This window comes from Homarus americanus, unplaced genomic scaffold (assembly GCF_018991925.1).
Source record: "Homarus americanus isolate GMGI-L3 unplaced genomic scaffold, GMGI_Hamer_2.0 scaffold17856, whole genome shotgun sequence".
NCBI lineage: Eukaryota > Metazoa > Arthropoda > Malacostraca > Decapoda > Nephropidae > Homarus > Homarus americanus.
In genome coordinates, this window is record NW_024738735.1 from 1101893 (window position 1) to 1128368 (window position 26476).

The window sequence follows — 26476 nt, forward strand, 5'->3', positions numbered from 1 at the left end:
ACTTCCGAGAATTCTATGCGGCCGACCCTTGTGAACAACTGGGCATCATGGTGAGCCGCCTCGAGTGGCCGCCTGGTGGCAGCACCGTGCGTCGCTGGAGGAGGAGTTACGGTTTTGTGGGTGGAGTTCTTTGGGGCTGACATGGATTGCCACTAGCGTCAATATTACTTTATGATCAATTATATTACGTAGTAGTGTTTCAAATATATATAAGCAATAAAATTGAATGCATTATCTTATATTCAATACGCAGTACTTTTATTTTTTGATAATAGATTTAATTTTACATAGAAATAATTAAAAATAAAAATGCTAAGGTACACCATCCCTTGCTGACCGCAGATATCGACGATTGGGCGAGGTTAAGTGGTGGGCGTGTCCTCTGGGCTACAAAGACACACACGCGATACCCTGACCACGTTAGTTGAATATCTGCAAGTGGATAGAGCACATTGAAACGTTGTGTGTCCTTTCCCTGATAGTATTTCCTAGCTCTGATCGGGAAAGAATCAAGGTAAAAAGCATTCCTCGGACAGTTCACCGTGGAACTTAAGTTAAATGGTGTCGTTAAGTGTTTTATAGTGTTATTGAGGAGTGTGTCGGATACAGTGGGTGGTGTAGCAACTGAGTCTTGGGTACAGTAAGTAACAGGTTAATGTTCGAGCTTAGCAACTTGTATATCCCTGCCAGTACACGTGTGCTGGGCCCGGCTAGTATGCCTCTATATCATCCACAACGTCTAAGTTCATCATAATTCAATATTCAATTCTATATTTTTTTTTAATATTTTCACGAAATTTAATGAACCGGAAACAAAGAAAAAAATCAATACCCACATTGACAATATCCGGGACAACACCTCGTGGTTGTGTCATTTGATCTCGGCGAGAGAATATCCGCTATAAGTAAGAGCAGCATCCACAACTATTAGCGGTCCAGGTGAGGCGCGCTAGTGGCCGCTGTCGCACAGGTATTCAACAACACCTGCGCTTTTAACGCTCCCGGCGGGGCTGTGCTCCCCCACATTATCAGCAGGACTGGGATGTAGCACAAGTGTGAGTGTAGGTGCGTAAGTGAAGTAACCTGGCTCTACATATTTCATGGTCATTTATTGTATTATTATTTGCCAAGCTCATCATGGGCATGTTTCGTTTGGAATATAAAAAAGTATATATATATTAATAATTTTCGTTGTTTTGAAGACAATGTGGGTGAAATATTACTGTAAAGACGGGGAGGAGGACAGTAGACCTACACTCTATTGTTTGTTTTTTATTTATGTGCCTCAGCCCGGGTAGGATTAATTCACAGGTAGACGCAACACGTCCTGGCGCCAGTAAAAGCTGCACAATATATACTCGTCGCAGATGCATCAATAATCACTTTTGTTCAGTCAAAAGTTTTCTTATTTCAATTATATCATTTATACCTGATTGAAGGTGTTTGAACCGAAAGTCGAGATAAAGCAAGTAAACAGAAGTTGATGTATTAATATGGTGTGCGGGGCTCGCCACCAAGCTTACATGCGCGATAGATATATAACAAGGAAGGATGGACACGCGTATCATGGTCCTGGTAGTTAGGGTCGTCGCTAACACCTCGGATCACCTGTAGCACCTAACAGTAAGTTTAAATAACATAAACCCACTGAGAATAGGATTGGCCGATTGTGAACTCAGAGAATACTGTGTCACTTGCGCTTGAAAGTCGGAGGCGGGACATCGTGGCGCTTCCTTGTGATTATAACCCAGAGACTATAGTGTATTATGACGATTTAGTTTAGATTTTTGTAAATGATAAAATTATTAAATTTTGATTTTGTCCAATTGTTCGATAAATGAGACACTAAGTTAAACACAGTTGTTGCCATAAAGTAGAGCTAATTTATACGTTCATATATTGTAGAGTCTGTCATATATATATTTTGACAAGGATATTTCAACCTACAAGACCCACTCCGTCCAGACATTTTTTAGACTAGATATATTGGTGATATATTATATACTGTGACCTCCTGATTGACCTGGTGATTGACCCTTGTGCGTGTGCCCACAGATGATGGAAGTCGGGAGTGGTGTGGAGGGCGGACAGGCCCAGTACCCCACCGGCTATGCGCCCATGTCTTCCCTGCAGGACTTCTACTCCAACACCCAACACTGCTCCTACTCCAACCCTGGTGAGTCATGGCTTCCCCTCACCTCCCACCGTTATTGACATTATTATATATATATTTAAGATAAACATAAATTTAACAAACTCTTACAACAAGAGTAAATGTAAAAAAATAAATTAAACTTACGAAGAACATTTGTTAATATCACATTAGTGTTGTAGGGAAGTTAGAATGTATTTGATGTTTACAAGGATGAAAAAATTCTTTTTTCATGAGATGCCACCAACCCTTAAGCCTCCACATACAACACACGCCTCTGTTACCTCATTAACGCCAACATAACCTTCACAATAGGACCTCTGTTTATTATACTGTAATACCAAAACGCATTTTCATCAATACACTGTAAAAAAAAAATCCAGAACTACAATATATACAATTTTTATAGAAACTTCCCCTCATCCGTGGTCAGTGATGTAACCATATTGCCTTGACCATTGTTGTACAGTATGGTAAAACAGCTCCCATCACAGACCTTAACCACCCGGCGGAGTCCATGACCTCTTTCTCGCAAGATCATTTCTGGAGACTTGTTTTATTATTCCACTTTGGACCTATCTTGTGTCTATTTGAGTTTAATGGATAAAATTTATTTTTTTTTCTTAATAATACATATTTTATTTATTATTATTATTATTATTATTATTATTATTATTATTATTATTCACTGTTAAATCACGCCTTCCTGTGATAATATTCGAAGAAAGAATTAGATATTTTTTTTTATTGAGCGTGAAGGCTGGTGGGTGCGGCTTCTAATAGATAGTGTATGTCTCCTAACTCTATGTCTCTGGGTGAGTATAGCACAGCTTGATATATCGTAAATAATATATCTATAAATCTTGAAATACATTACGAGTACCAAACAAGCTAATATAAACAACCTTCTGCTTATTACCCCCTAGACAGCCTCCCCTTAGCCACCTCCCCAACCCACCGCCCTCCCTCCCCCACCACCCAACAACCTCCCCCAACCCACCGCCACCCACCCTCACCCACACTCCCTCTACCCCACAAGGAGACAACAGTGAGCTCCTTAATTCAAACATATAATTACAGAAGGACATTAATGCGGCGAATTAGTCCCGTCACGTAAAAAAAAAAGGGACTTAATCGCTTCCACACACACACACACACTCAAGCTGCGGCGGGAAGAGCTCTGGTCCGCCCGTCCGCCCGCCCGCACGCTGGGGACCCACTGCGACAATTACTAGCCGCAACTGTGCCGTTTATGGACCGCAAGTATTGTAGTTATGCGGCCAGAGTATTGTAGTTATGTGCCGCAGGTAGTTTTCATTATGGGTACAAGTGTTTAGCTTATGTAAACATCTGTTCGTCATTATGCGGCCTTGTTAATGTGTCAGGCGTCTGCAAGTGTCGTAACTTTGGATACTGTTGTTGTGATTAATTCCTAAGTCTCTCATTTACCGAAAATATAAATTACGTATTAAAACACTCCAGATTATACAACAACCTAACGCGCAGAAGAAAAAAAAAAGGATGCGGTGTAGAGTAACGTAATTATGCCATCCAAAGTATTGTAATTATGCCAAGACAACCAGTGTAATTATGGTCATAACAAGTGTTAGCCGGATAGTTACAGCTGCTGTCTGGCATCTCTTATCCTGCAACACGTCACCCCTTGTGCTGTCAAGATCTGTTCTCTCTTGGTGGATGGTGTGATGGGACATGTGTTGACGCCGGGACACGGATCATGATGACGACGATGATGAACACGAGCATAAATACATCTTAATTACAACTCCCAGGAAGCTTGACGACTCACCAACCCGACATTTAACAGCTGTTGTGGTGGTTGTTATTGTGGGTTATGGGAGTGCTTTAACGCGCTTCATGTTGGAGGAAAATTACCGGGAAGTTCTTTTAAGACGTAGCAGTAGTAGGGAAGGTTTAAGTAGATGGCCGTAGCGTGACCTGCTGTAGATAGTAGGATTATATCATTCGCGTTTGGAGTAAGCGAATGTAGATGGCGCCGTGGGAGTAAGATCAAGGTCCTTGTTGGTGAGGTTTTTAGTGGGAGCTGCGGCAGTGACAGCGGTAGGAGGAGACATCACATACACTCTCTCTCTCTCTCTCTCTCTCTCCTCCTCTTTCTCTCTTTCTCTCTCATGGGTAGACAAAAACCTGTGTAACGTGAGGAGAGGACATACGGACCAAGAGCGAGGCCACAGTAAATTGTAAGGCAGCGCAGCGTAAGACGTCCCGCGGCCTCCCGAACGTCACTACCGCCACCCACTACAATATGTCACACCAGGTCCACCACCACCACCATACTCCCACGCACACACACACGCACACACGGATTATGACGATTATGACGCATTAATTGTCTCGTGTTATATCGCCAGGAAGAGAGGAGGGAGGGGAAGTAATTGAGGCGAGGGGCAACTATGTCGAGGGATGAAGCAGCGTTAAGAGGGATGGAGGTGCAGGGTGGGTGATGGTGGGAAGTTTGTCTTGCTCCCGGGGGATGTTTTGCTGCTGTGTTGTGTAGTCAGTTGTCTTCTGCGTATGAATTAAGGATGTTAATATATATATTGATTTGGGGATTACAATGGGATCAATGTTACTTTGGTGGTTTGTGGGTAGTGTTAAGGATTGACAAAAACGTAACTATAAGTAACTAATCACTCTCACACACACACACACACACACACACACACACAATATAAATAATAAAATCAACATGTGTCTCTGTATATTGTAAGCAATTATCTAAACATATGTCAAAACATCTTTTAAAGGTCACTTGTAGATAAAATAAACAACTCTTGCAAACAACATAAAGTAACAGTTATGCTTGTCAACAATAGCTGCCACAAACAACACCCCCCCCCTTGATAATATTTACCTCAACAAAGAGTTACAAGCATCTTCCACCTTCATTGTCAACAAGTGTAAATAAATATCACAACCAGATGTGAAAAGCCATTACCAAAATAACATGTTGCCGATACTTAATGAAAGGATTTCCTTCAGTCAATTATTTCAACTTATAATTACACAAAAACTAGTAAGGTATAATACTGCTTCTGGCTAATGAACCAACCATCATGTGGCAAAAGTATATTTGAACTGAAATATAAACAAACATAACAATAATTATTTAATGTATAGTTTCCTACGAGTATTTTAATCTATACTATAAGATACTTTTTATTATTTTCCTATTACTGTATATCCCCTTCATACAGTACCAATAATATCTTCTCATTCACCTTTTTTATCTATATTTTTTTTTACCTTTCCTTATTTTCCTTCTAATTCTTTTGAACATAATTACATTCACACTCGCAAACAAACACAGATATCGACAAACAAACCTTAACACACACACACACACATACACTTTATTTTTTTTTTTTACATATAGTTAATGTATGATTTTGAACACGTCATCTGCTGTACACCTCCCGGCCATACCACGACCCTCAGCCTAAACCCTCCTCAGCTGCTAACGCATATAGGGGCCATAATTCCCTCCCCCGGGGGTCCAAAAGTTACGTAAATCCGCAAACACTCGGCCCAAGTTAATCTCACTCCTGCCGGCGATACCAGTAAATCCTGAGTAATCCTCGTCGCTCCAGGGATATCTGCTGGAAAGGTTAGGTAGGTGGGGGGTGGGGGGAAGGGATTTAGGGAGGAAACTTTTCATAATTCATAAGTTTTGTAGTTTATAATTTATCATATCGGTTGGGAGGGATTTATCGGATTTTCCCTCAATTTCTTTTTTTGTGAAGTTGAGGGAGTTTTTTTTAATTCGTGAGATTCATTTTTATTTTTTTTAATTCATAAATCAGTGGGATTATTTTTTTCCCATTAGGGGGATTTTCCTCATTACTCATAACTCCTCGTTACTCATAGGTAATTTTGCGTAGGATTTTTTTAGATGTGGATTTACCTCATAAGTTATAATTCACTGGTGCTTGGATTTTTTTATTTCTCCATCTTAAGGGATTTATATCGTAACTCAAAATTAATGGATATTCATCTCATAATCTTAGCTCATAATTTTCTCTCTATTCCATTAACGTGAAGTAACGTTTTATGCTGTAATTCATAATCGCTCAAAAATATACCTTAGAGTTTTTTTCTTTAGTAAATTCTATTATTTTCTTAATATTGAAGAAAATAACAAAATAATCGTAGATGACATAACTGGATGGTTCGTATAATATATCGTAATATTTATTATTTTTTTCGCTATTTACATTAACTTTTATTATCAATTTTTTTATAATTTATCGTTGGTATTATTTCTTTCTACGTGTAATCATATAACGAACCCTCTAACGTACCTTCCTCTCCATATAGTTCGTTTAATAGAGCTTTTACTGTAATGCTTAAACTTATAATTTTATACTTTTATTTATTCGTTTTATTACTGTTTTTGTTAACTTTTCTTGATTTATTTATCTAGTAAAATAATATTATTGTATCTACGTTTTATTGATTTTGTTATTAGTTTCTTATTATATATTATTTTTACAACGAGTTTATGTTGCTTTTATTACTAATTTGTTTACCGTTTATTTTTCATTCATTAAATTTTATTTATTTTTATACATCAAATTGTTTTGCTATTCTTATTACTGATGTTATTAAATCTACTCGTTTTTATCGCTATATTTTTATTATTAATATCTGATAAATTTATTGTTAATGTACGATATTCATCAAGTTTTATTATCATATTAATATTTTTTTTTTCATTGAGATGTTTTGATTCGTTCATGAAGAAAAAAATATTATAAATCACCAATAATTTAAAACAAGAAAACACAATGTCTTATTTGTCTTGATTCTCAACTCCAGTATATTATAATCTTTTGTGTTTTAAGAGTATAACAAACACATGAGATATTATTCATAAAATTAACTGACCTCCAAAAAAATATATACACAATTCCTCACCTTTTACTTGAAATAATTCTGGTTTGTTAATTCTATATTTTGTTGTCTGACGTAAATTAATTATTAAAATTAATTAGATACAATCATATTATTTGGGCCGGTGTGGGTGTGTGGAGACGTTGGTCGCCATGTGAATATTAGACAAGACAATGTTTCTCTCTGACTGTCGTGTTTATACTGACTGTTCCGTCATCAGACACCGACTTTTATATTATTACATAGATATATCTTAATCAACTTCGAAAAAAGTATCAGTTCTTTAACAAATATAACAAAATACTTATTAGAGAACGGTAACTTGATATATTGGAAGAAATGTATATTATTTTTTCTTTTGTTTATAATTATTATATTTGCGTCATAGTGGCTTTACGCAAAACCTGCTGCCATTTTTTACTTGTTCCGGATACTCGTAACTTTTGAGCAACATCACGGTAATTTTTCTTAATGAGCAAAATGTAAGATAGAGTAAACTAACACTGGGGTAACATCGGGCTGCCAGGTAGAGGCCTCTTGGGTAAAGGGATACTCGTGTACAAGGCTACTCGACCGGGTATAAGAGAGAGAGCCGGGCACCCAGGGCCGTGGTGGGAGTACCTGCGTATCCCGAGCTGCCACCGCCCTCAGCAACACCCTGGGCCCCTCCTCCTGATGGATCACGGGAGGGCGTGGGGCTGGAGGAATGGAAGGCTTCATGTAGGGTCAGGTGACTAGGTCGTAAAGGGCTGGAGAAATGAAGGAGCGGCAAGTATGGCTGCGGAATATTGTTTGTGTTCATGGTAACGAGCGACGCTACGGCCCAGATATTTCGGAGTAAACAGTTTAAGTTTAATTATCGTCATGAGAAGGTGTGAACTTCACTATATGAGTACTACATTATAGTCCTGTAAATCTAGAGCCACTTTCATAAACGTATAAGTAATAATATTTTAGAGAATGTCTGTCTTAATACGAGAAATGTAACTGTGTCGCTCAGCGCGGCGGCCGAGACTGGGCGCTGTATGGTACCATTGAGCGACAATCACGGTAATCACATACCTGGCGGGGACTGTGTCAAAGGTCACCTGGCGTCGCTAACGAGGCTGTCCGCAGGTGTGGCCAGAACGAGACCCGCTGTACGACACAGGTAGAACGGCTGTAGTAGCAAATAAATTAATTTCTCAGTCACCTGTAATAGTCCCTACCTGAGGCACCACGCCCCTACGCCATTGTTGTCCCAAAATGACCATTCGTCTTCAGTTTTCCTTGTAAATTCAATTTGTCTCGTGGACGAAACGGAGCGAAACACTGTGGCATCCGCGGCGGACAGCAGGATCTGATGTATTGGCGGTCTTGGCTACAAGTTCCCTCGGCTTTTATCCACAGAAAGCCTTAAGCCTGGAGGCCAGGTTGGGACTGAGGCTCTTACCTAGCAGCTGGGGAGGTAAACACGAAGAGACGGTGTTATAAGCATCTTACCTAAGGGAGAGAGAAAGCGACGTGGAGGTCGAGCAAGGGAATGAAAGCGAGAGGGACATCCTATTCGCTGGGGTAAACACGAGAGAACGGTGGTGTGAAAGAGATGGTGAGGGAGAAGAAAAAATTGAGGAGTAAGAAGGAAGGAAAGAATGTGGGCACAAGATATTGAGAGACCGTGAGAGAAAAAGAAAGACTGAAAGGGAGGAAGAGAGAGAGAGAGAATGGGGTGTTTTACGAGTGGGTTTAAGCGTAGAATTTGGTGGTAATAAACTCCGTCAGTAGAGAGAAGCTCCACACCCGAGGCCAGCCACCTCCTCACTGTAGCTTTTTATGATAATCTACGAGCAATGAAGAGGAGGAATGTAAGCACTGTGTAGAAGCTGTGAAAACCTGTGTCTATATCGCCATTAGCCCGTTTCTATAGATATTGGTCTGATCCACCATAATCTCTTTTTTAATAGATTTTTATTCCCATTCATTCGTTTTCTATAGCCACTTATGCTCTGCTATTAACTCATTTCTATACACACTTATCCTCCGCTATTAACTCATTTCTATACACGCTTATGCTCCTCTATTAATTCGTTTTCTATTGACACTTATGCTCCCTTAATAACTCGTTTTCTATAGACACTTATGCTCCGCTATTAATTCGTTTTCTATTGACATTTATGCTCACTCTACCATCAACCCATTTCCCGTTAAGTTCCGTTCAATACATTATCATTTACTCATTCAAATAAATTTCTCAAATATTTTCGTCATTTAAGAATCCAGCACAAACTCGTATAGAAAACAAGTACAAGTCACTCGTATACATGATTTCTCCGTTAGTGACCAGTTTTTTCCCCGTCAGCGAGTGAGTGAGTCAATCAGTCAGTGGCCGAGTTGGGGTATAGAGCTACTGACGCAATGAAGATAATGCTATAGTTGTTTTTTGGGGGTGTTGATTTGAGTGGCTCAGTGGGACGGTGTTTTGTCTTATTCATTGTAGTGCGATGTTCAGTGAAGGGAGTGATGAAGAATGGGTTAAAAGACAGCATAGAGGAAGATCAGAAAGTCGTAAGTGAATGAAATGAGGGAAAATTAGATAAAAAAAACAGTAAGAAAAAACAGGAGATAAGGAAAATTAGAGTCATAAGAGATGGGTAAAAAATATGAAATTGATAAAGAAAATGATTAAAGAGGAGATAATGAAACGAAGAAATAGACGAAGACGTAGAAATAAATATGCATAGAATAAAAAAAAAGACGAAAGGAAAGTAGAAAAAGTCGACAAAGGAGGAGGAGGAGGAGGAGGAGGAGACAGGCCCCACTGCGACACCATCACCTTCGACGTCCTCCTCACACTCGGGTTTCTCGGGATTGTCATAAAATCAAATCGTGTTGGCTGTAAGAATGTGGTGGTGCGGCGGCTTCATTGTTGTCGTATTAGGTCCTGAGTGCTCCCACAGTCTGAGGGGATTGGAGCCGAAACAGGGGATTAGACCCTCTTTTGTTATGCTTTTTTTTTGTCGGAGCGATGTTGTTTACCGACGATATTTCGTCTATTACTTTATATAATGTGTTTGTTATTTTATCTAATTCGTGTGGCCTTTTCTGGGTGTTATTAATTTGGTCGCGGCTCTCTTACCCATTGTTTTTTTTTAACATATTTTGAAGGAACTACTTTTTCAACAGTAAACAATAATGTTTTCAGTTAAGGGCGATGCAGTAGACACTCTTGAGAAAATAGATGTTTGCGGAAGGGTCGAACAAGAAAGAAAAAGTTCTCAGGCCATTTCTGCCTCGGGGTGGGCGTCGCCCGAGGGTTGGCGAGCCATAACTTCAACTTAGACCTATTAACTCTGAAAGCCTCCCACCACAGTCATTGCCAAATACAGATGTTAACTGTCATTCCCCATTACCCTCAGCTGAGCTCCCCCTCTTGGAAAAAGTAAATGTGTCTGAGGGAAATAAATGTTTCGCGGATGTTTTGGGTTGGAGCGGTCATTCTTTGAGCTGGGCGTCTTCAAGAGCGGCTGGGACCAAGACTTGTGGTTTTGCGGCCTTTCCCACACTACTCTTGCTGGGGAGGGGAGGAAGGATGACGCTTCTTGGCGCTTCTGTTTCTGAGGATAATTCACGAATACGCGTCTTGAAGTATCTTTCTAAAACGATATATTTAAGCCAATGAAATAATACATTATGTTATAAATATTTGATAATTACGAGTCAGAAGAGCCAACAGGAACACGATGTAGGAGGGAGAACGGGTCACGCTTCTCTCACTAAGTATAATAACGAATATCCATTACCAAATCACCTTCTAAAAGCAGCACGAGGCAGCCAGAACGACCGTATATTATGACGTAAATGTTTGATAAATACAGTAGAGACTCGAGAGGCAGCAAGGGGAAGGTACTCTGGAGTCGACGGGATGAGTGTTCAAGGAAGAACTAATACCTCGGCGGGCCTCGGGGTCACGTGGGAGGCACCAATCACTTGTAAGGGCGTCCATCCGTAACTCCCGCGCCCCTATAATGACCTGCCATCAGTGCCCACGCATTAGCACCCTCGTTTGGCCTCACCCGGCACGTGAGGCCAGGGAGGCTGCCTGAAGATGTGGAGCTGAAGATGCTCTCTCGCTCTCTCTCTCTCTCTCTCTCTCTCTCTCTCGCTCTCTCATTTTTTATCTTCATTTTTTTTATTCATATCCCTTCGTTTCCATTCGGATTGTTACAAAACTGACTTCCTAAAAGTGAAGGAAGTCCGGAAGGCCGGTCTTTGACTTTCCTTTCACACCACACAAAGAAAACAACCCGCAAAAAAAACATAGCCTTCTCCCCCTCCTCTTCCCCCCCTCTCTCCCCTTCCTTTTCCCAGTTTCCTTTTCACCCCCTTCCTTCCTTGTCCCCCAACCTTCCCTCCCCGACACCCAGACAAACAATGGCATCGATTACAAGGAAAACTTGGAGAGGTCCCAACAAGAGAAAGCACACACACACACCCACCCACCCACCAACACACACACAGACCCCCCATCGCCACCCAACTAACCACGCGCTTCCAAACAGTACCAGACAATAAGACCACTAACCACCCAACCGCCGAGGCCCACACTCACACTTCACACCACTGCCACCCACCTGCCACTCAACCCGTCAATTGACTGTCAACCTCCATTCTTTGTGAAATTGCTCAGGAGCCGCAGAGAAAGAAACATTGAGGGGAGAGTCGCTTGTGTAATCCAGATGTCTGTGGTCCTTACTGTGAGGCTCGCGCGAGGTTTGGGCGGGTCAGGGATTAACATGTTTTCCTGTGTGTGTTTTTTTCTCTTCCGGGAAAACATTATTATTATTATTTATTATATTTGAGTGTGTCACGGTCGATCTAGGAAGGTTGTGATTGTTTGTGTGACGTTACATAGTGAATGTTGTACCGAGGTTATAGTGTCGTATGTTATATTTCGTTGGTTGTAGTATTGGTGATGTGAATTTTGATTGATTACAACTGAACGCTAAGGATATATTACTTAATGCTGGTGATGAAAGAACATGTGTGTATATTCATTAAGGGTAAGTGTATGTGCAGTAGTGAAGGGAATTTGAAAGTAAAAAAAAAATAATGTATATTTTTGTTTCCTCCGCAGGTCGCTTCGCCCAGGGGGGGATGTACCGCTCGCACCCCCACTTCCCCACCCCCCTCCACTCCTGGCTGGGCGCTGACAAGATGGCCGCCGCTGCCCCCTCCGCCTACAATACACCCGCCTCTTCCTGGCACACGCCCTTCGCCAAGACCTACCAACCCACGCCCACACCCGCCCACCAGACCCACCAGCCTACCCAGGGGTACGTCGGATATGGGTACCCACCCACACCGCCAGAGGAGACCCCCACAGCAGCCAACACCCAGCAGGCACCACCACCACCTCCCCCACCACAACAGCCACAGCCCCAGGACCAGCCCATGAGCACCAGCCCCATCCCACAGCAACAGCCACAGCAAGACACATCTGCTGCACGCATGACCCCAGACCGAGTGACAGCCTCGCCAGGGGGCGGCGGCGGAGGCGGCGTTAGCGACATCAAGTCCGATTCCGCCTACACGCCCGTCTTCAGTTCCTTCGCCTCCAAGCCCTCACTCTCCCTCTCTCCCACCCACCCCACCGCCCACCCCACAGGTTACCCGGGCTACCACACCCATTCTTCCATGGACTTCGCCGCACACACGGGATACTCAGGCTTCTATCCTTCGTCGGGGATGTCCTCCATGTTCACGAAGCCCTTCTCCACCGTCCCCGCCACCGCCATCTCCCCCTCCCACGAGAAGTCCAAGAACTCCAAGAGATCCAGCACAGGTAAGCACACGTTCGTTGTATCTCTTAGCAGCACGAGCGTCTGTGTAAAGGGTCTTTCCATAGTACTGTAGCTCTGTAATAGTAGAGGCTAGGAAGTCTCAACATCTCTCGTAGGGTCTTCATAAACATACAGCATCGAGTCTTTCCTAGAATCTTTCGTAAGGAATATTTTTTATGTAGATTGACTATCGTAAGGCGTCCTGCATTATGTATCGATGGGTCTCATAGCAGGAATATCTGACGTCTCACCTGTAGAAGGGTCTCCTATTTACCCAGTCAAACTTGTGTCCCCATCACTTAACTAACCAGCCATTCAAATTCCCATCTCCACTACTAATCTTATCCAACTTCCAATCCTAGCACTCAGTTCGCACTCACTCAGCTAATTAAACACTCATTTCCCACTCAAGCGGTTTATCCATCACTCACTTCACACCCACTCAACTTATCAAGCACTCACTTCACACTCATTCACTTAATCAGACCTCCGTGTCTCCACCACTCACAAACTTCACCTAAACCTCCCATCTCAAATAGTCATTCGGATGATCAGCTCTCCACCCTCCACTCTCCCACAAATCCCTCAATCAACCAGACGTTGTTATCCTACGTTAACTGACTCTGGTAGTGATAAGGCCATCCCCTCCTCACTTCACCACTCCCCTAAACCAATTAAATCACGAGCAGTCCAGCAGAAGCACCGCTAACATTCCATACTAAACACACACACACACACACACACACACACACACACACGTACCAAGCCACGCACAAACACTCAACCCTAATACTATCCCCTCCCTCCCTCACCCCCTCCTTTTCCCAGTCCCTCCTTTCCCTCCCCCTCCCTCCATCCGCCAAATGCGTGTTCAACATCCACAAACAACATTAATTTTACTTCCTTACGCCACCGTTCGCCGAATTCGCGCCAGTGCTTAATAAACTTGGCTAGCGGGGAGGGAGGGAGGGGGAGGAGGCGCACGGAAAGGGTAATGACGCCAACATTAACCATGGTCGTATAACAGTGGACAGACAACCACTTGATGTTGTTACTCGTCTGCCAACAGGATAACTGAAGGTCTGTTGTCTAATGTTTGTCTGAGGCTTTTCCATGATCCATCTTCGCCACCATGTTATCGCCTACTGACATAGCGTATCATTTTTGTTGTCATAGTCTTAATGATGATGAGGGTTTTATGAGATACACTAATGAGGATAAAACTACTGGAGTGATATTCTTGATAATGATAATAGCAGGAGTAATGTTAAATAAATGAGGATTATAGCCAAAAAAATAAATAAACAATGAGATTCTCCCACTAATATTAATAAACAGATTCATAATAATAATAAAAATAAATAATAATTATAAGAATATTTTCACCCATAAAATAACACTGAGTGATATTAATAATAATAACTATGATAAGAGTATTGATGCTGATAACGATTAATAATAAAATAAATAATAATAGTTCAATAATAACAACAAATATTATTAGGACTAAATATAATAGTAATAAAATTTTCAATGATAATAAGTTATAAATTATTTTCATAACCATAATAGTAATAACTATACAACTCCCTTAACCCACTATAACACGTCGGGGGAAAACAATGTCATGCGTCAAAGGAAAACAATATTCCCAATAACATAACCATTACAAATAATTACTTAGGGGAGGGGAGGAGGTACGGGCAGATACCCATTACCCCATTACAGAAAAAATAACATCCACTTAAGCGATAATGGAGACAGTAATCCATTCTTTAGGGTGATTGTTGTTATGAGGACCTGGTCGTTATATGTAAGGTTAATAATAGCCGGTGGTTGTGATGCGTTTGTTGTGGACACGGAGGGGCGGTCGACGCGAGGTACACACACACACTGACAATAGACAGGTTCGTTCGTTTGTTGTCACTGTTCGCTTCTGTTTGCTGGGATGATGTTTTTGTCTTATTTGATTCCGTCGTTTTAATCCATAAGAGGACTGTAGAGTATTCTTTATCCAGTTTTAGAGTACAACCGACCACTCAACACGACAGGTATACATTTCATTATTGTCGTAACCTTGGTTCTCTCTCCACCCTTCCTCCCACCCCCTACCTTCCTCCCCCCCGCCAGTCGTTTAACCTCACAACACGACAATCACTCCCACCAATTAATAGGAGAGTCGTTCTATCCCTCCCTCCCTCCCTCCCTCCAACACGACATTCGTTCCAGTCCCTCAACACCTCATTAACTAGCTACTCACACCTGATTATCCCCAATTACCACCCCGGCCTCCCGTCATTAATAACACCTTGCACACTCTAATTGAAATTTAGGGTAAATTATTTGATCTCTCCCCTCTTTACACTATCCTTTACCCTCCTCCCTTCCATTTATGCATTATACTATCCGTTCCTCTTCCTTCATTTCTCTGCCTCTGAGCCCTCTACTACCCAGTCTTCCCCTCCCTTCAATAACACTCCCAATTATCCTCCCTCCACCTCTCACTACCCCTTCCCTCCACCCCCCGCTACACCCTCCCGTCCCTCCACCACCTCTTCCCCTACACCCCCTGAGGGCATGAGTAGACACCCTGTGGGACCTATTACATGTGGTTTGCGTCCCTCGTGCGTCCCTGCGGGGTTCGGCTACCTCGAGGCTGTCTAATCCTATTACCTGGTCCTGTGTCGGGCCATTAATATCAGTTCTATCTCCCGTAAATGAGATCTTAAAGGGACTCCAGAGATTTGGCTGTTAATTTACTCAAGAATTAGAAGGATAATTAATCTTTTTCTGTTTGGAAACAAAATTAACAATTAGAAATAAATGATTACTTAATGTCATGGGCTCCTCCTGGTCACCCTGGGCTATTTGTCTAGGGTGTGTTGTGGTAGTGTTATTGCTGCTACAGCTGTTGGGACACCGCGGGACACCACCACATCACTTGTGGACACCCTGGGACACACACGCACTGTAGTTAATAACACTGTGGGCCGCGTGTGGCTGAGTGATGCTGTCCTGGCGGGGAGGGGTCGTGGCGTGGTCAGATAAAAGGACAACTTAATTTTAAGTAGCGGATATATTGTTAATTTATTTTTATTAGCAATTTTGATAGTTAATTATTCTGTTGGTGTAGAAAACGGGACAAGTCGTGCCTAAACTTTGATGTGTTTATAATTTATTTTACTAACAAGTCTTTTTAACGGAGACGTTCATAAAAAAGAAAGGCGTGTTTATTCAGGGAAGAAAATATGAATATTTGACATGATTTCGAAACCATTTTTTTTCTACACACACACACACACACACACACATACATACAGTATTTATCCGATATTTATTTAACTGTTTCCTGAGCTAAATAACTTAGTGTGTTCTTTCTTGCTTGTTAACAGAGGGCCGTGAATGCGTCAACTGCGGCGCCACGTCGACGCCGTTGTGGCGACGCGACGGTAATGGTCACTACTTGTGCAACGCCTGCGGCCTGTACTACAAGATGAACGGCCAGAACCGACCCCTCATCAAGCCCAAGCAGCGCACGGTACGTCCTAATAAATAAAATGTGTCTAATCTCCCCCAATCATGTGTTATCCCCCAATCATGCCTTATCCCCTGAATCATGGGCCGCCTTTCCTATCGGTCCATCGGCTCCCACTGCCATTGATTAACCTCAGGACAGCCAGGGGAGGGGCGGGGCCACTGGAACTCAACCCTTGTTTGGTCCACATATTTTTGAGTGGCGTCGAGGGATGATTTAGTCACAACTGTATTAAAATCGGTCACAAGTTCCTCCCTCCTCACACACACACACACTCTGTCCCGTGGTTGTTCGTCTTGTTTACGGCCTCACCCTCCGGTTATCAGCACTCACCCTTGTCTTTGATGGATGTCATGTTTTTAACAAGGCTGCTTCCTCTGAATTATTTCTTACGTGACTGAGTCTTGATATAAATTCTTAATATGATTCACAGCTTTTTAGTAACAGTTGTATTTATATATAATTTGTTGAATTTTCTGATCACGAAATTTTTCTTCATCGAACAATCTCTCTCTCTCTCTCTCTCTCTCTCTCTCATTACGCCTTTTTCTAACCAGCTTATCTCTTCCTACAGTCCGCCAATCGTCGTGAGGGAACATCTTGCGTTAACTGCAAGACACAAACCACGACGTTGTGGCGACGCAACCAGAATGGAGAGTCAGTGTGCAACGCCTGCGGCCTCTACTTCAAGCTGCACAACGTAAGTCTTGGCCTCTCCTGTGTTATATGTCAGAGTCTTTATGTGACGAGGTTCCGCAAACGTCTGACCCTCCTGGTAACTCTTCTCCCTTGTTAGATGTTGTTCCCTGGAAGTGTCGAGTTAACTCATGTGAGGGAGGATCTCGTTGTTAGATGTCGGACGTAACTAGTGTCTGGAAGTCTGTTGGAGAGAGAGAGAGAGAGAGAGAGAGAGAGAGAGAGAGAGAGAGACTTAGAAAGGTCTGTCCTGTTACATAGGCACGCCCGTGGCCGTCACTTTTGCCTAATACTGTTGTTCACGAGTACTTTGCATCACCCTCTCTGGCTATCCTGGGACTCCTCTACCCCACTTACTCATTCAGGACACATCTGATCTCTGACCAACCTCTTAGTCAACTATCCAGTAAGAGTAACGCGTGAAAGATTCTCATCTCCCACGAAAGATAAATCAAATAGAATAGACAAAGCCTTGATACCGCTAGTGTTATCTCTGCTAATATACTTGAATACCCAACAAGATCGACCAACACTTCTGAGGTAGCGTATTAAACCTCCCTTAAGCATTGTATTAGGGAAGGCATGAGGAAATTATATACTGTATACAATTCAGTTCAACGGTTTAATGTTAATTCACGTAAACATCTTATGACCTTCAGTCGGAAAAGTAACGGGAGTAAAAACACAGAAATACAGTAAATGAGCAGTTATTGTGTAAGGGAGTGTTGTATCGTGTTGCTGACCCCTTCAAGGTTCGACACAATAGTATGTGTGTATGTGTGCAAAAGAATTATACTTCACCGTAATACCGGAGAAAATGTAACGGGACAAATAACCAAGGAAAGGAAAACACGCCAAAAAAAAACAATGTGTCCCCCTACGAGTAGACATAAAAACACAAGCGTCACTTTGACAACACTATTACTCTGTTGCATAACACAGCTGGGCCTCATAAATCATTATGAACCTCAATATCTTTCCCCTTCCCCCTTACCTTCTCATTTCCCCTTCCCCCCTTCCCCCAACCGCCCCTTTCCCTCCTCTCCCCTTTCCCTCCACCCCCTCCCCAACCCGTCCGCCCCCTGTGTGAGGGGTGTAAGTACACTGGCCGTCATAACACGATAATATGATCATAACAGCTCAGTGTTTTGGTGTGACGCTGTGGAGACCGCAGCCCAGAGCCTGAGTCCCAGTAATCAGCGAATGTTTTGCCACGGGTCAAGACGGCTTGATTTACCTGGCATTAACGGGGGGAGTTTCCGCTTTATTGACGCCTGATGATTATGACTCTATCATCCCGAGTGTGTGTTGGGGATTTAATGCCAGCCCACAAATCTTGAGAGATCGTCTATATTTACCCTCGTCGACAAATTATGGTGATCGTGGCTGATGCTAATGTGGGCAGTTCTTCTTCTCGGTGGGGAGGGTAGTGTGTGGGTGTGCGCTGTGGGAAGACGGCCCGGCATCACCTCTCACACCGGGGGTCCTCCTGTTCTCAAGGTGAACAGGTGGAGGAAACTTGTTCGAGAAACAGTGTGAATTAGCTTGGAAGTTTATCATCTTACCTGACGAAGTAAACTTTTTTTTTTTTTAAGAATTGAGAAAAAAAAAGAGTTGACCTGGCCGCTTTATGGACCCAGAGGAGCGTGAATTAGAAGAAAAATGTGATATATTAAAATAGAACATTCTAAAGCCCCCAATGAATAAACAGAAGTAGTCAATAATGAAGCACCTGTAACAAAAAGTCAGTTGTTGCTCTCAGTACGTGAACGGACGGGGAGGTGGAAATGGCCACCTGGCGGGGTACACAACACAGTCCACCATCTTGCCTGTGACTCCCACAGTGCAGAGCAGTGAGTCATGTCTGCTTGCCACGCCCCCCGGCTCTTCTGCCACTAGTCACTATGTGCTGGTTTATTATTGACAGCCTGTGCATAGCTAAACCTTCGGTGCATTGTGGCTCACGACTGTCATCGCCCCGGCATTGCAAATTATGACTCTCTGCTACCATAAGACACTGAGCGAGGTTCATTTTCCTGGTGCATTTTGGACACAATAGACTACCGTCATTAGGGCCAATGTCGCCTGCAGGCAGGAGCGACACCCGCTGCATAATTATTCAGAAGAAATGGAAGATATATCACCGCCCTTCAAACACATGTTCCTTGAAAACCAGAAGCCTCCATGTGACTCCCGCCGCTGGCTAGTACACTTCCGCCTCTCTAGTCTCCTACCACAAGGCTCAAGTTGCCCGGGTAGGGTCGGGTGTCGCGTAGGGCGTAATTATTCCAAAGCGATGTAAAATATAGCGTCTGCCGTCAAACATCTGTCCGTGGGTAGACTTACTTACCTCTCACGTCGATCGTCAGGGCATCGTCTTACATACACACACGCGTTCCTGTTGTTTCTGGTCGTCGTGAGTGGGTGTGGGGTCGTCCTGGTGGTCTTGGTAAGGTCCTGGTTGTTTCTGGTAGTCATCAGTGGGTGTGGGGTCGTCTTTAGGGGTAATCATGGTAGCTTTGATGTATATCTGGTAGATTTTTGGTTGTATTGAATGAGAGCTGCGTCGTCTTAGTATTTAAGGAGCGTACTTAAGAATCGTTGAATTATTATCCTGATAGATTTTGAGTCGTCCTGAGTTGCCTTGTGTTGTTCGTAGTCACTCTGGCAATTCTTTGACAGGTGTTCATATAAATGGCAAGTCCTTGTTGTGAGTCAGTATTGAGTTTGGCAGATGTCTCTTCCTGTCATTCATAGCCGCTCAACATACTGTACGTGTTTGGTAGCTTTGAGTTGTATTAGTTATCCTGAGTCGCTCCTAAGTCGTCTCCAGTCACTACCCAGCTGTTGTTAACCCTCTCTGGTTATCTCTGGTCGCGGTGGTTGTGGGTGAGGGGTCGGAGTGGGTGTTAGCGAGATGTCCACATGTTTGTGGTGACGCCCCAGCTGACTGATGCCCTGGCTCACCTCCTCCGTTCTACGTCTCGTAACTTACTTGTCAAAGATCAATACCCTCGCCTAGAAGCTTGAATTTAATATATTTTTTTTTATTTGCCACGGTTTATATTTTCCCTCAGACAATGTTTCTACGGTTTTCAAAATATTAAATCACCGTAAAGTGGCCCGGACGGCTGGCCTCCCAACCATTTCACTTTTTCATTATTTTTCTCCCCTCTGAGACAGACCGCAAAACACTGGCGTCTGCGTTTCCCCTTTTCTCCTAATGTGCCTTCGTTTCCCCGTCTTTACCCCTCTTTCTCTAGTAATTATCATCGCCAAAACCCCTCATTTTCAGCTTCGGGTTACGAGCAGGAGTCACGGGTATGACTGAACCTGGAAATGTAGAAACGTTTTTGTGGGTCACTTTTTTTTCTATCTTGTTTATGCCTTGAATTCCTCGATATGGTCGGATGAAAATGGGAACTTGAATGTAATTATACAGTTGTTTTCTTTTATTACAGTTTTTCTGCTACATTTATCATCAATTGTTCTCATACATCACAGGTGAAAAATAAACGCGGTAAAGTGAGGGAACAAAAAATGCCAGGCTAGACTTCAAAGGGGAAACTAAAACGCCGAAAAAAATGCGGGCGGGCGGCGGGGTGGAGCGGCAGAAGTGGTGGCGCCGGCCCTGAAACTCGATATTACTCATGCTTGTCTTCTTCCCCTCGCCTCATCTTATACCAATTTTTAAATTCACCCTTCTATATAATTCTGATAGATTTACATTTTTTATGTGAAAATGGAAAGAGTTTCAAGTTTATAAACTATTCTTGTGCAATAATGATTTTTTTTTATTCTGAATTATAAAATCCAGGTGATTGTCGTAGTGTACCAAAAACAGAATTTTTGCCAATATCCGTCTTTCCCCTTCCAAGCCTATCAATTATTCCCGTCACCCCCCCCTCCTCCTTTCCCATCAACTACCAGTAGACTCACTTAAAAGCTGGAGTGGCCCTTACCGCGAGTCATGTAAATGTTTGGCTAGTTTGAAAAGAAAACGCGCCGAACAAGCTTGTCCGGACGAACCGCCTAGCACGTCGGCTCTTTTGTTTACTTCTAAGGTTTCTCGCGGGTTCTTTATTTTCAGGGTGGTCGAGGAGCCGCGCGTCAACCCTGATAACTCATCCATTTTAATCCAGTAATATCACTCTAATCGTTATCTTAATGTTAGTTTTAGACATCCACATGTGTCGGAGATTTGTAGACAAATCAGTATCTATTACAAGGGAAGGATAACCCCCAGGAGGAGATAAAGCTCTCCTAACCCATCTCCGTGAGGTGGTAAGGGTAGGCTTATGGTCTCCCGCCGCGCGTCGCTCCTCGTCACATGACCGCGGCACGCGATACCCCCACCGTGACCTGGCTGTGACCCCAGAGCGTGCCCTAGGTCAACCCAGGCGGTCACAGTGGCGTCAGAAACACGCCCCAGTGTTTACACTCCATTCACTAATGTGTTTACGTCGATTCAGTTATTTTATACTTTGCTTACATTTGATCAGATGATTAGTCGAGGGACACAGTAAGCACTTAATATTTTGTAATTCATAATTAATTGTCAGCCTAAACTAAAAATTATGGCTAGTTCAAATGCTGATTATATACAAGGGGGATATATACTGTGTATACCAACAATGACTCCCCCCCCCCCCTTCCCTATGGCGTCACATCCGGGCCTAGCAGCTTCCGTAGGCGTCTCTCTCTCTCCTCAAAAATCTCCGTCAAAGTGACGTCGTTCCTGAAAATATCTGGGACGTAGAGATTTACGTGCCTGCACTGTTACCAGAGCCTCGTGAACCCTTCCCGAGGGAAAATGTGTCCGCTTATAACACTTGCTAATGACACGTTGAACCAGGATCTTGTCAAGAGGCGACAGTGTATCATATTACTGTAAATATAAAACGTAGACCGAGATGACCGGAGGATTTGGAGAATATCTCAATTAGTAGCGTGTGAAAAAGGAAGTACAGTGTATGGTGAGGAAGTATAACTAGTTGTGGCATCACTGGGGGACGTACCTACCCCGTCATGCTTCTGGTAAGTCTGGCGACGGCCGCACCGCCCTGGCGCCACGGTCTTGTCTCCACATCCACTCCCACGGCTAAGACTTAGGCTCCACCGTTGTAGCTGATCTTGAACTTTCTAGTTTATGGCAGTATAAAAGACTTCAAACAGAGTTGTTTATGAGCGAAGAAGATATTCTGCTGGTCATTTTATGTGAAGTTTGGGTTTATTACAATTGGATAATTACCACTGTGGGAAAAGTTGAGGAAATCGGACAATCCATCTCGCCCTGACGTCGGCTCGGTTGAAGTTGGGGAAGGCTTGCGTCTTGCCTTTTATCTTTTTATCTTGTTTATCTTCTTATTTCCTGCTGTAGTGCTCGTGTCGTCCGGATGCCGAGCAGACCTTATGCCAGTCGACGAGCCTTGATAACGACGCAGTGCAGAAAAGACAAGAAAATACCTTGAAAAAATCCTCCATTACCGGGAACCAAAATACGAGTACAGGAGTCATTCATTTGTGTGTGTGTGTGTGTTTGTTTGTTTTACACGTCACATTTTTTCCCCATGAGTGAAGTAGAGAAGTAAATAATTAAAGTGTGTGTGGAGGAGGTTAGTGGTGGTGATGGTTGGCAAGGCTTGTTTGCTCAGAGAGAGACACACATTATGCACGGATGATCTGATACCCGCTTCCTGTACACCTTTTTGTCCGCCCGCCTCGGTTCAACCTCCGTTTTCTGTTAAGACTCCTCTCTCCTGCCCACTCGTAATGGCGCACGAAATTCCTCCGAAAAAATCGTAATGGCTCACGGTCTGTCTCTTTTGCATTGAGATGGTGCGGTAGTGGACGGGTAAAAAAGCAACGTAATAAAGGTTTTTTCCCCCGGCGTTTGACATTCAAAAAATGTCTTCACGCCATAAATTAAGTTGGAGCAATTTGTTTAACAGTCGAGCCACCAGGATCGTTTAGTTAATATGTTTGGTATAATGATGCTGAAATTATTATCACCACATTTGGAGGTAGAGAAAAATACAAATATATAAACTTACTTGTTAAGAGCCCCGAGGCCTCCCTCCCTTCTTTCCCTAACCCCACGCCCTCTGGACAACCTCACCCCACCTAATATAATTTCTCGCCACCGAGATTCATATTAGTCACGTCCCTCACTCACTCGTCCCTCTCTTATCTCTCCTCTTTATCGAAGCATCTCCCACCTGCATTCTTCGCTGGCCTTTCAGGCCTCCACTCCTAATTAGCCACAAGACTGATCAAAGAAAATGAGGGAGAAGCAGGATGCATTCTAGCGCGCTCTTTAGACTCCTCACCGACATGGGACATTTTGTAAAAAAAAAATTCTTTGTGATTCACAGTAGCTAGTATTTAGATGTACTAATTTTTATCTGTAAAGTTACTGAGAATTATTTTGGTCCATGTTTAATTTTGAGCGCTCGCCGATTAGCATCTATCTTAAACTCGTGAGATTTTTTTGCCTTCAGTTTTTCTAAGACAAGTGCTCCTTAGTGTGTGTGTGTGTGTGTGTGTGTGTGTGTGATTTTTTTATATAATTGGAATTCTTTTCAAGTCAAGATTTTTTTTTACAATTAAAGAGTCTTCTAGGAATGACGGCGAACATTCGTTTTTTGGGGGACCAGCGGTCTCTTGACGTTACTGCTGTTGGTGGATGATATTATTGAGACGAGAGATAGAGATAAGGCAACACAAATTCTTTAACAAATAGATGTTACAGGGATGATCGAGTTCATTGATATCTTTTATAATGATTTTGTATATATATTTACTTATTTCTGCATTTTTTATTCTTGGTTTTTTTAAATACGTGACTTATTTTTAATTAGTCTTTCGTAGACTAACACCTGTCTCCTACACGATCGTTCTCTTAATTGTTTCTATGTTCTTTAACTTACACTTTCCCTCCTTATATTTTTCTTTCTCGTGGAACTACCCTTCCTTCCCCTAGCTTTCCCTTTTACTTATACGTCATCGTCTCCCCCCTTCCCACCTTCAGATTTCCCCTTCCACATAGCACCATTACCCCTTCCCACCGTCCTATTTCCCCCTTTCCCATAAAATTACCCCTTCTCTCTCTCCCCTACCCTCTCTCTCTTCCCTCCCCTACCCTCCACTTAACCCCACTGGGAGGAGATTAGCGGCGAAGTAACGACTCATTTTGACTCGGGCCCACGACCCACAAAGGGAGTTCACCCAAGTGGAAGCGAGCCGAACGGACGGCGAGAATGGCGGGTGACAAAACTAGGGTGTGGTGGATCGTAAAGCTGACAGACAGACGTAGACAGGTCAATACAATCCCCGTCCACCGCCTCACGCCCGCACAATACCTGCCCCATCCCTCTCCCTCTCTCCCTCCCTCCCCACAGACCAAAAAGCTCTACCGAACTCAATGCCCCGTGCGGCTACCTAGGCTAATTAACGTACCTGTTCGATTTTCCTCTCAAGGAGGTTCAGGGAAGAGGGTCGTCTTGGGTGACTTCGTTTTCGTGTTGGGCGTCGATGATGATGATGCGGCCGCCACCTAGCCTTTTCTCTTTAGCTTGTGGTCTTGGGTAATCGTTTGTTGTCCCTTCCGTTCCTTTTGTTTTACTTGGCGTGTCTCGTTTGTTTTGTGTTTTTCTGTTTGTTTATATCCTTTATCGCTTGATATTTTTTCTCTATGTTCCTCTCGCCGGCCGCCCAGCTCTCAGTGAAGGCTTGCCGGTAGCCTGGTAACTAACAGTCCAGTCGTGACGTCTTCCTCGGCCGTTCTGCGGTAATCTTGGTGTGAGAAATGATATGCTGCTCTTGTGTGGGTAAATTAGACTTTGCGGTCCGTGGGTGGGACGCGGGCGTGGGCAGGCGAGCGGGGCACAGGTAGCTGCTCAGGTGCGTGTGGGCGTGGAAGTGGGGGGGTGGTCACTGGTGGGGGGTCCCGCAGACCACAATAGGACCTCCCCGGGGGGGCTGCGACCCCGCCGTAGGGTGCCCACCCTGACACACACCACCACAATACGCTCAAATGATGCCCACTTCTACCTGACGCCTGTATGGTAACCCGCTGGGGCAGGAGAGTCGGGGCTGTGGGCCTTGTAGCGGGCGTTAGCAAGGGCGGGATTGGCTTGGACGTGGGTGCTGCCTCAAAGTTAATCTTGACGTAAGGTGTGGGCGGGGGGCCGCGGAGCGTGGCCAGCCAGGCAGCGGGGACAAGTGCGGCGCCCCACGGCTGCTAACCTGACACTGATGGAGGATCCTGCCTTGACCTCGCACGCCCGCGCCGCCCACACACGCCCACATGTCCACGCACTCTCTACACTCACTACACCACACTATTTATACATTCATTTTCCAAGCACTTTATTCAGGTCTAATGGATAGCTTCATGATTATGCCAAATACAGTAAGGTGATACAGAGAGGCGGGCTCACTGCTTCTTACACACTGATAGATATGTACTGTAGAAGTACTTTAAGAATGTATTATTTTTTCCCGAAATCAATGTTGAAGGGTTCAGTTGTGACCGTATATGAACTACGATAATTAACCAGCACCTTTTCTCTCTCCCGCAGGTTGCACGGCCGCTATCCATGAAGAAGGAAGGTATCCAGACCCGCAACCGCAAACTGAGCCAGAAATCGAAGAAAAAGAAGGGTATGCTGGGCTTCCCGGACATGTTGAAGCCTCTGGACAAGAGCGGCTTCGGCGGTTTCGGGACTGGAGGCTCTGGGTTCGGCTCCATGTCGCACTACATGTACGGCGGCCAGATGCACGGCTCATCTATGGCAGGAGGCTTCATGTCGGGACCGCCCGTGCACGGCATGTCGGCCATGTCGGGAGGCCTCGGAAGCCTGGGCCTGTCCTCCGCCTCTGCCGCCTCCCTCGGCTTCAGTTCGGGCTTCTGCACCGTGGCCGCGTAAGACCCCGCCCTAAAAAGACGCCCAATGGGGAAGAAGGTTCTTACCCATAGAGCCCGACACCCCATTGGATAATGCCCACAACGGGTAACTTTTGGGCACCCGCCCGCACAGTGTACAAAGGAGCGCCTGTAGCTGTTGCAGCAGAAGTATCTACAGCAGCCGCAGTGAAGGTAGCAGCAGTAGGAGATGAGGAAGAGACAGCTGAAGCATCAGGAGAAACTGTAGTAGCAGCTGTTATGTTGGCGAGCGACCAGTGTGTGTGTACAGTGTATATAGTGTACCATAGATCACATAGAGACTATTTAATGCATCATCATTTTCTTGTCCTTAATGTTAAGTTGAGCATCATATTGCATATTGTAATATTGATAAATGTAATTATGTGATACAAATAAAGAGAACCTTTTGAGAA

At 43.8% G+C, this 26476-nt stretch overlaps 1 protein-coding gene across 1 annotated transcript; it reads left to right on the forward strand.

Annotated features, from left to right (window-relative positions):
- Positions 1-409: 409 nt before the first annotated feature.
- LOC121874334 (GATA-binding factor 3-like) lies at positions 410-26476 on the forward strand. The gene is made up of 6 exons (XM_042378456.1): positions 410-514; positions 2056-2176; positions 12198-12905; positions 16296-16441; positions 17013-17138; positions 25717-26476. Exons 2-6 carry the CDS (start codon positions 2056-2058, stop codon positions 26062-26064), a joined length of 1449 nt encoding a protein of 482 aa, XP_042234390.1. The 5' UTR covers positions 410-514; the 3' UTR covers positions 26065-26476.

Bases quoted from the DNA above. Each gene is read 5' to 3' on its own strand.
- LOC121874334 (XM_042378456.1), top strand. From the start codon at position 2,056: ATGATGGAAGTCGGGAGTGGTGTGGAGGGCGGACAGGCCCAGTACCCC. The intron at 12,906-16,295 runs GTAAGCACACGT...GCTTGTTAACAG, and splicing joins CTCCAAGAGATCCAGCACAG to AGGGCCGTGAATGCGTCAAC. The intron at 16,442-17,012 runs GTACGTCCTAAT...CTCTTCCTACAG, and splicing joins TCAAGCCCAAGCAGCGCACG to TCCGCCAATCGTCGTGAGGG.